We start from the raw sequence: 11,754 nt of genomic DNA on the forward strand, positions 1-11,754 counted from the left end.
GATCCTGAAATACTTAATCATGTCATTAGAGTAGCAAAGCTATATAACTGCCGGGGGGGGGGGGGGGGGGTAGGTTTCTGCCGTATTTGACAAGGAACAATAAAAAGCTAGACATAAAATTATCAATATGACCTAGAAGAATTAATTCTTCTATAAGCTTAATATATTTTAAAGTACGTGTATATGCATGCGAACACATTTCAGCCGACTCTAAGCTTTATATCCAAAATGTCTGGGTTCATTTACAAATCCAAAATAAATGTTCAAGTGATTCTGATTATTTATACCCCACTCCCGGTCTCGTTGACATGGTTTCTTTTGTTAAAAGTGTAGGTGTATTGACCGATACACCTACACTTTTCCCCAAACAGTGTAGGTGTCTTATGATACACCTACACTTTTCATTTAGCTGTACTCTTATATTTAAAAAAAATGAATAATGGAATTAACATGTATTGTCTTAACTTGCGGAAGGTATATCCGCTGTTATATTGGATGATCACGTGCAGATCTGGAAAAGCGCACGACTATTATCAACACTTTCTGTCAAGTTCACACTTCGGTTGCAATGCACTGTCTTTCGAATTCTTCAACACTTTAGGTATCCTTATTGTGGGAATGTAGATTAATTTCCTCCTGTGGTACACATGTCCAGCTGTCGTGTACCTTTAATATACTTACACAACACCACGTGTTCTTAGACGTGTTCGCGGGAATCAGTAACGTAACTGGCTATCCTTAACGTTTTCCCTCCTGCAGATAAGACTAAAATCTTCCGGGTCATTCAAATTAAAATGCACAGAAAAAGTAGTCAATTTAACTAAACAAAACAATTTCCATTCTGGTCTACAATTTAAAACAAAAATTATCGCTGGTTTATTTTCACACCCATGACCGTCTGTCACAATTCGTCGTTACAAAATAAAACAAAACTGGCTTTGCTTGGCGACACTTATCATTTGCATATAACAAAGTTCAAATTATGTTTTCGTAATAGTTCAACCAATAGAACTAGCCATTTACAATAATTAGTTTGCTGGGTAACATCATTTGCTTATACCAAAATTGGAATTATGTTTTCATCATATGTAAACCAACAGAAAGAGCCATCTAATTACACACGCGCATATATCCACAGCAGTTCCCTTGAGAGATTTACAGCACATTACGTCTGTTAAAAATTATGCAATGCCAACTAGTAAATTACCCAAACGTTTAAAACATATTTATATATTATTTCTAGTTCAACATATGATAAAATGTTGATTTTTAGACGATCTAAATCTAAAAATATTTTCGAAAATGTCATTTTACTACTTAATTCTCCATACTGTTCCCATCCCCAGCAATAAAACTAGGTTCCTGAGTTTTAATACATTCCGATACCAGCCCTAACACACGCTGATAAAAACTATAAAAACTGCATTTGCATGTGCACCACGAACAACTGAAATAGATAGTTTCACTACTTCAGAACAAAATGGAGGCTGCCGATGTGTGGTCCATGTCATTTTCGTTTCATTATTTACTACTTTCTAGTTATTGATCTTATTTGCCCTAGAACTAATATACTAATGAACTCAACCAAAAGTGGGGTATAAGTCAGTTATACCTATACTCGGTGTATCTGTGAATATTCCAACAGTTTTGGTCGCCTCGGAGGCCCCACGACCAAAAACTGTAGGGATATTAAAGGGACATTCCTGAGTTTGCTGCGTTGTAAGATGTTTCCGATTAATAAAATATTCCTTTTAGGAAACAAAATGAAATTTAACCTAGTATAAATATTAGAATGTAATTACAATCGTTAAAAAGTCGATTACGTCTGTTAAAATCATGCAATGTGCGGAGCTGTAGTTAGTGTGGTAGGGGTGTCAACTACCCCCTATCCAGTAAATGTGAACAACAGACTTTAAAATATAATCGAAGTATTTTATTTACAATTTGGAAACACATAACTTTTAGGATGGCTATGCCATTCCCAACATGCTTTTGCCCGACATCCGGAAGTAGTTTCTACACGATAAAACTAATAGTTTCTATACCGCTTTTGTCTGAAACATATTACAAAAAATATAACTTGAAAGGAGTTGTATGATAAAAAAAACAATCAGGTTACTACGTTTTGATATCGTGGTTATTTAGCTTGGTTCATAAAACTGTGTTACATCGCCAAATAACCACATATCAAAATGAAGTATCCTGATATTCTATATTTATTGCAGCATATACATAATCGCTTTGTGTTCCTTTTAACATTAATAAAAACGTGTTTATATATACATAGGCATACATACATACACACATGCATACATACACGCATGCATACATACATACATACATACATACATACACGCATGCATACATGCATGCATGCATGCATGCATGCATACACACACATACATACATACATACATACATATACATATACACATCATCCCATTGCATATATGCACCATTTCATTGGTCCAGACGTAGCAAGGAGAATTTCTTCATTTCTCGATGAACGTAAAAATTACATCGTCATGTTATATGGGCAAGTTGTCTTAAGGTCACCGCAGACATTTGCAACTTTGTCGCATGCAACTGAAATTGTATGATTGCAAGCAACTTTTTTTCTCGTTGCACTGATCCGCACACACATGCGACAACCAGCAATTTTAGTCTGACAGTGATCACGTGACAGTCAAAATGGCGATTTTTTCCCGTGTTTGTTTCGATGGTGGTCATCAAGATATGTTCTACAACATATTTGTTATGACGTAGAAGACTGAATTTATGTAAAGTTGCACTGAATTCGTCCCACACGCTTTTTGGTCCTTTAGGATATAACCACACAATTTGTGTAGAAAAACTGTATAAACATACCTGATATTCCAAGCGCAGATTCCATCTCTGCAAGACACATCTCTATTGCTATATTGCTATATTGCCCTATTGCTATATTCAGGGGATGTTGTGTCAAAAAGATATGACATTGCCTGCCACATCACCATTAATTCTTCATCTTTTTCTGTAGACCACATGCTACTGGAGGCTGCCATTTTGAGTCATGTGATCACTATCTATCCGTTCATTGGCAGTTTAAATTATTACGTCAATGTTTTGTTGCATGGAAGGCGCACACGTTTGCGTCAGCGTGCAATTTGATGCAATTACATGCAATAAAATCAAACATGTTTGATCGGAGCAATTTCAGTTGCATGCAACAAAAATTGCACCTTGTTGCAAAGGTCTGCGGTGGCCTTTATTGAGGGTGAGGGTTTTATTATTAGCAAGTATGATTCAAATTCATCTATAAGTATTGTCTGTTATTTCTTTTACGTTCATCTGGGTATGAACAAATACAATCATTTGCAAACTTATGTAAGAATGGCTTCACACATTTTGCGAATATTTTTTTTTTCGTTTCCTTCATACCCCAATCCCCAATGAACATAAAACAATAACAGATAGTCACTTGTCTTAAGCGATCGCTTTTGACTACTACTTTATGTGGCCGCTTAAGACAGGTTTGACTTGGGTTAATATAACTTCCTTGTGTTTTAGAACAAAGTTACTGCGATTACTTTTGCATTTAGAAGGTTAATTTGTACTACATGATATTGGACAGTTAAAAACTAGCCTTTTAAGATGGCCGTTTTCAATCTATTGTATGTATATTTTAGATAACGTCATATTGTTTCTTAATTTTTGTGCTAACATATTATTTTTTTTGTTTTCATAGCTGCTAAAGACGGAGGTAAGTTACAGTTATACTATTATTTAAATTGTAAGTCTATCAATCACTTTGCTTCAATTTAATTTCCTCTGGTATTTCTTCATTTTCGGATGCGTGTTGGGGGATGGGGTGAGAGTTTTGAAGAACCATAGCTAGTAGCAGGGTTCCGCTATGTGGTTGATACCTTCACGTGCTTGTATTTGTTCTAGTTAAAATATATTCCAAGTATTTCATTAAAGCCTTTACACTACCTATTTTAAAGTCACTGGCTTTAGTTTCCGAAGTACGTGTCTTTCGTGTTTCCCATACAATGGACAGGCAGGCGGGATTTAGCTCAGTTGGTAGACCGAGATAGTACACCGGCTTCAGAATCAGCTAAGTGCCACTCGGAAAGGACATTATGTAGACCTGTATTTTTGGTATTCAGAACAGAACAGAACACGTTTATTCAATATTAAGGCCACAGGCCCAAAATACAAAAAAAAAAAAAACCATATGTATTTTGTCGCATGCAAGTGGTTAACTTACAAAACATCATCATCATCACTTAGCTTTCTTATTACAGATACCTAGTATAAAAACAATAACAAATTGTACAGCAATAGTTCATTTGTAGATGACATCAGCTTCACAAAAATAATCGAAGGTGGTAAATGCAAATATTTATTGAATTATTATATTTATTTATTTATTTAAACTTTTTTCTTACGTCCGTATACTTTTTACACTCGAGTAATACATGTAGTTGGTCTTCAATAAAAAAAAAACTCATCATTATTTCTACAAAAAGGGCACCATCTTTGTTCATAATTTATATTGTTAAATTTGCCAGTGTCTACAGCTAATCCAAAGTTATTGCATCTAAACTTCGACAGGGCCCTTTTGACACGTACCGCAAAGTTAAGTTACAAGTACCGTTCGATATTCAAAAGTAATTATACTGCTTGTAATAATATTCCTCATCATATATGTTAAAGGTCTTGGTAAACGGGATTCTGGTGGTGGGTGTGGCAAATATGGGGGTTCAAATAGGGCCCTCTCCAAAACATTATGGCCAAATACTAACAGAATTATTACATAAAACACATCAATTTACTAAAATAGGACGTTATTTCAATAACAGATATTGGTGTGATAATATGGCGGCCATCTTGAAAAAAAGACCGCCATATTAACATTTCAAGTTGCTCATTGATTGAATTTGACAAACTACCCAAAGAGATCATCTGTGCCAAGTGTCATGCTTGTATCTCAATTTGAAAGGTTATTTCTGTTCTATTTGCCCCTCTCGCCATCAGAGGCCTTGTTTTACAATAAGTTGAGTGATATCGCTAAACTCTACTAAAATACATATTAATAAGACAGTATGGCAACCATCTTGAAAATGACTGCCATAATGAAAATTCAAGTGGTTCATTAATTGGACGCCCCACTATGATTGATGCTTGTTCATTTTAACGGTTCACCCAGTTATCTGATCTAAGTGCTATTACTAGTAGGCTTTTTTTTAGAGGGGCCCTAATTTGACCCCCATCTTTGCCACACCCACCACCAGAAGCCTGTTTACCAAAACCTTTTTGTTGACATGTAAGATATGGAATACAAAAATACTGGGGCATAATTCATAACGGTCTCTTTAGGCTCTGCTAGACAACAAAGCATCCTCTTTGTAAGTCTTTTAGGATTGCACTGCGAGATCGCAAAGTTGCGAGAGTTCCGTGAATTAGGTCCCAGGTCTACATACTGTCCTTTCCGGGTGGCACATAGCTCATTCTGAAGCCGGTCTATAAGATCGAACCTCCTCGGCGGACCCATTGGGTATTTTTCATTCCAACCAGTGACCACAACTGTTATATCAAAGACTGTGCTATATGCTGTCTTGGTTGTAGGAAAGTGCATTAAAACGATCTCCTGGTGCTAAGGACCAAAACGTAGCAGATTTCCTCTGAAGAATGCGTATCACAAATATAAAATGTTTGACATCCAATAGCCGATCATTAATTGATCAATGTGATCTAGTGGTGTTGTTAAACAAAACCACACTTTTATTTTAATAATCGACCTGGATCTATAGCAAACACTAGGGTGACTAGAAATACGTTAGATTTCCCACCATTGATAATTGAGCAAAAAGCTATAAGTTATAATTCTTATTTTATCTAATTTAACTGTACGCTTTTTAATATAACTGTAAACAATGCTGGTCGTTCTTTCAGATATCCCTGGACGCGTAAACAAACCAATCATAGACACGGCTTTGACAAAGGTTGGCAGGAATTCTGAACTCTTGTTTCGCTGTATTTTTAACCAATCTGCTGAGAATGTGTTTTATAAGATCTACTGGTACGTTGGTAACAAGTACCTGTCTTCATCAAACCGACACAGATGGGAGGATCGAAGTGAGAACAATGCCCTTGATGATTCAACCTTAAAGGCACATGGATGGAAGACCGTAGGCTTCAATGTCAGTTCAAAAATACCTGTTACTTTACCGTGTCCGAATGTTTTCAACCTTGTGTGATATGCAATTACAAAACGCATAGACACCACGTAGCACAGAAGATTAAACACATAAAGGTTTTTTTTTATTTTTTTTATTATTTCGAAATATAGAATAATGCTTAAGCCATATGGAAGCAAATTATGTTGATTTAAAATATTTATTCCAGTGAGTTCTGTCCGGTGCTAGTTTTGATTTCGTAAACTAGTCTGGGAATGGCAGGTCATTTTGTTCACAGGGTGCATGAAGTGTGTATTGCCAGACGAGGCACTGGATAATGAATCGTTGAATCAACCACTATTCTCCCAGCGCCCATTCGACTCTACATTGTACAGAAATACGGTTTTGATTGCGTTGAATGGTTTTATCGTTCAGATTGAATGGCTAAAACGTGCATTGAACGGGAAGTCATAAAATGTGTGATTTATATTAAACTGTATACTTGAATAATTAAAACATTCAGTACATCTAATGCTATAACGTCAAAGGGATTACTTTATAAACTGTATACTTGAATAATTAAAACATTCAGTACATCTAATGCTATAACGTCAAAGGGATTACTTTATAAAACTTGATAAAACCATGAATGTAAATTATTTTCGGCCAACGGTGCCCTTTTTATTATTAAAATTGCAATATGCCTACAATATGCCTGTCTGTTTAATACATTTCTGTTATATTCTTACGTTTCTTCTCAGTGTTGGTTTCTGCCTATAATAATTTTGTACGCAATATTTATTTCTTCCACTCGCTAATATTTATTTCTTCCACTCGCTAAACAAAAGGTGAATAATTTGGACAAAGATAATCCCAAATATATTATTTTTATCGATATATCTTTTGAAAACATTAATATGTTTTATTATCAAGATCGGTTACATGGCGTCTTTTTGTAATTTTGAACTAGTAAGTAGATACCAACAACAATATTTTACATTTTACTTATTGGTAACAACGGGCAGGTTGAGTGCTCGCCTGAGGTGCTTGCGTCCCAGGATCGAACCACCTTAGGTGGATCCATTCGACTGACTGGGTTTTACTCGTTACAACCAGTGTACCACAAGTGGCCAAAGGCCGTGGTATGTGTTTTCTTGTCTGTGGGAAAGTACATATAAAGGATCCCTTGCTGCTAATGGATACATGTAGCGGGTTTTCTCTGATGACTACGAGTCATAATTAATAAATGTGTGACATCCATTAGCCGATGATTAATTAAGCAAAGAGCTGTAGTGGTGTCGTTAAACAAAACAAACTTTATTGGAAACAAGAGCAAGACATAATTCTCATTTCTCAGTAAGTGTCTCATATTAGCAGCAGTGAATGTATTGGCCACAGTCTTTGTTATGTTGGACATGACAGTCTGAACGACAAAACCGTTATCCGTGATCAATACCGTATCTCTGTACAATGCAGAGTCTAATCGACATTTAGCAAAGTATTTGTTGATTGCATGATACTCTATCGAGTGTCTCATCTACTCCTGAGAAGACCCTTTGCTGGACAATTATACATCATTCTTAAAGTTACACCACTACAAAGAGGACTGCTAATCGCAGACTAGTTTACTAAATCAAAACTAGCACAGAACAGAACTCACTGGACTAAATACCTGTAATGATACAGATTGTGTTTATCTTAGTTAGATAACCCATTCACTGAGGAAGAACTTAAGAATCTTATAAACAGTTTCAAATGTAAAAACAAAATCTACTATATAGTAAATATACTACTACTACTACTACTACTACTACTACTATATAGTAAATATACTACTACTACTATATAGTAAATATACTGCTACTACTACTACTACTATTACTACCACTATTACTACTACTACTACTACTATATAGTAAATATACTACTACTACTACTACTACTATATAGTAAATATACTGCTACTACTACTACTACTACTATTACTACCACTATTACTACTACTACTACTACTATATAGTAAATATACTACTACTACTACTACTACTACTATATAGTAAATATACTACTACTACTACTACTACTATATAGTAAATATACTACTACTACTACTACTACTACAGCTGTGATGGTATGCACTCATGAATTAGTGTCAAAACAGTGATGTTATCAGGTGTTTGCAAAAGTTGTATATTTTTGTTATTTCACGATTTAGAATGGGCCATTATTATAATTAATCTTCTTATAATAGCACGGGCGTACATACATACATACATACATACATACATACATATGTATACATACTGAACAGCATTGAAAACGCACCACCAACAAATGTTTGGATTTCGAAAAGAATACCTGAGCAATAAATGTTTTTGTTGTGAACAGCAATAGATGGAAGACTGATAATGACAACAAACAAAACAGGATGCATAATCATTCATTAGTTTTAATTCATCTACGTATGAAAGACACGTGGGTTCACAATGAAAAGTCAATAGCACATATGACCACCATCCGCAGCAACACAAGCCATGCAACCTCTTCTCATCGACCCTATAAGTCTGCGAGTAGTGTTCTGGGGGATAGCATTCCACTCCTGCTGTAATGCGTTTTTCAGTGCTCTAAGGTCATTCATTTGTGGACGATGTGAGATGCGTTGACCAAAATAATCCCAAAATGCTCTATTGGCGATAGGTCAGGGGGCAGTGCTGGCCATTCAAGCAAAGGAACATTATTGTTCGCAAGATACTGTGTTGTAACACGTGCTGTGTGCGCTCGGGCGTTGTCTTGCTGAAATGTGTGCATATCCCGATGCTGGTAAAAGAAGGGAATGACGTGATTTTGCAAGACGTTATCCCGGTAGTAAACGGCATTCTCACCGTGGTGCAGGAGTGTAACATTCTCTTTGAGAATGGCCAATACAGCACAAATCCTGTTTTTTTCATCGAGATACAGTTAAAATTTTGAATAAAAATCAGTATCTATCTGTTATATTTGTATTTTTGCACAGTTCTTTACACTGTGTTTTTATTTAAATCGTGATTTTTTATATTGATGTTGATCATCACTTTATTTGTTTGCATTACTATAGTTTGACACTCAATAGCCGATGTATTTTTCGTGCTGGGGTGTCGTTAAACATTCATTCATTCATTCATTCTGCCACGGCAAACATGGAGTGCTGTTCAGTGATGATAACTGATCCCGCCCCACACCATGATACTCCCTCCACCCCATCGATCCGTCTGGACAAGGCAGTCATTGTGGTAGCCTATGCCACACCCGCAACCGACCATCAGCATTCCTTAAATGGAAACGGGATTCGTCAGAGAATAGCACACCATGCCAACGTTGTAATCTACAATGATGATACATTCCTGCGAAACGTCGGCGCTCATTTCGATGTCGATCAGTCCAATATATGGTGATTGAGCACGCAACCCAGCAGAGAGAAGACGGCGACGCACAGTGTCTGCGATAATAACCCCATGTCGACCTTGAACAGTTGGTGCAGTTCTGGCAGCTGGCTGCGTTCGATCAAGAATATGGAGGCGAACAATATGTTTTCAATGCTGTTCAATATACATATATATATATATATATATATATATATATATATATATATATATATATATATATATATATATATATACATACATACATATGTACATACATAGATACATACATAGATACATACATAGATACATACATACATACATAGATACATACATACATAGATACAAAGTAAAGTAAAGTTTGTTTTATTTAACGACGCCACTAGAGCACATTGATTTTTTTTATCTTATCATCGGCTATTGGACGTCAAACATATGGTCATTCTGACACTGGTTTTTAGAGGAAACCCGCTGTCGCCACATAGGCTACTCTTTTACGACAGGCAGCAAGGGATCTTTTATTTGCGCTTCCCACAGGCAGGATAGCACAAACCATGGCCTTTGTTGAACCAGTTATGGATCACTGGTCGGTGCAAGTGGCTTACACCTACCCATTGAGCCTTGCGGAACACTCACTCAGGGTTTGGAGTCGGTATCTGGATTAAAAATCCCATGCCTCGTCTGGGATCCGAACCCAGTACCTACCAGCCTGTAGACCTATGGCCTAACCACGACGCCACCGAGGCCGGTCATACATAGATACATACATTCATACATACATACATACATACATACATATATATATATATATATGCATGTATAAATATATAAAAAAAAAACATCGCTGCTGCTAAAAGGTGGGGGTACATGCGGGGATGGGAGTAACATGACGGGTTCATTGAGTACATCTGATCTTAAAAATTGCTGCAATCCGTGCATTGCTCACCATGTCAGTGCTCTACCACAGAGCTATAAACTACCTCTGGCTGAGAACTAAAAATTGCATTCATTTATGATTTATTAAAAACATGTGTTGGTTTTCCTTGGAAACATATATTGATGATGACTTACATCTGTGTCTTCTTTTAAGATTTACTGTGCAGTCAGAGCGAGTCTTCAAGCGGATTCAGCAGCCAGCCTGCCCACTTTCAGTCAAGTGAAATACGTAGGAATAAAGGTATTTGCGCGCGCACCTGCGTGACTGTCTACTAATTAGTTCATCTCAAACATTTAACATAGAACATTTAGCATTAATCCATATTTGTTACATCACATTATTTTTCTAGGCATAGATTATTATTCAATAATCGATACCTGTTAAAACAATGTAGTTTGAAGTTTGTGTGCGTTCAGATCAGGGAATCGAACCCACTACTGACATAACTTGTACATTGTAAACAAGCACAATGCATTAGCCCACGACGTCAAACAAATGCCTCATGGAACAAACATGTAATTTAAAGGTTAATTTTATAACAAAGTCAAGTTCAAACCAGACCTCAAATGTTTTTACTTATATTTTCATGTTCAATAATTCCGCTTCTGTCCAGGATATGACTTTTTCTCTATACCGGGCGTGAAAGTAAAGAAAGAAATGTTTTATTTAACGACGCACTCAACACCTTTTATTTACAATTTATATTGCGTCAAACATATGGTGAAGGACTACACAGATAATGAGAGAGAAAACCCGCTGTCGCCACTTCATAGGCTACTCTTTTTGATTAGCAGCAAGGGATCTTTTATATGCACCATCCCACAGACAGGGTAGTACATACCACGGTCTTAGATATACCAGTCGTGGTGCACTGGCTGGAACGAGAAATAGTCCAATGTGCCCACCGACGGGGATCGATCCCACACCGACCGCGCATCGAGCGAGCGCTGTACCACTGGGCTACGTCCTGCCCTAAAATAACATCGGGCGTAAAAGGGTGCATACAGATGTGTGTGTGGGGGGGGGGGGGGGGGGGGGGGGGGATCAAAGTTCAGAAATAATCATTGCTTTGTCCTTTTAAAAGGGAAACAATCTTTCATGCATTTTCAGGTAGCAGCGGGTGTAAATCATAACATACTGTCCACCATATTAACATAAATTTTAAAAAAATAGTAAAAGAGAATTTGTCCAGGTGAATCACACATGTAGTGATGATGGCCAGTCCTTGTTTTGTGCAGCAAGTATGTCTGAACTGAAT

The 11,754-nt window shown here is 36.6% G+C and overlaps 1 protein-coding gene across 1 annotated transcript in view; it reads left to right on the top strand.

The window, feature by feature from the left end:
• The window catches only part of LOC121368914, a 19,900-nt gene extending 9,129 nt beyond the window's left edge, over nucleotides 1-10,771 (top strand). The window contains exons 4-5 of the mRNA XM_041493674.1: nucleotides 3,728-3,742; nucleotides 10,650-10,771. Coding sequence (XP_041349608.1) covers nucleotides 3,728-3,742; nucleotides 10,650-10,771 — 137 coding nt within the window. The remainder of the gene's footprint in view (nucleotides 1-3,727; nucleotides 3,743-10,649) is intronic.
• The last annotated feature ends 983 nt before the right edge of the window (nucleotides 10,772-11,754 follow it).

The sequence above is a fragment of the Gigantopelta aegis genome, chromosome 3, assembly GCF_016097555.1.
Source record: "Gigantopelta aegis isolate Gae_Host chromosome 3, Gae_host_genome, whole genome shotgun sequence".
NCBI classification, from domain to species: Eukaryota; Metazoa; Mollusca; class Gastropoda; order Neomphalida; family Peltospiridae; genus Gigantopelta; species Gigantopelta aegis.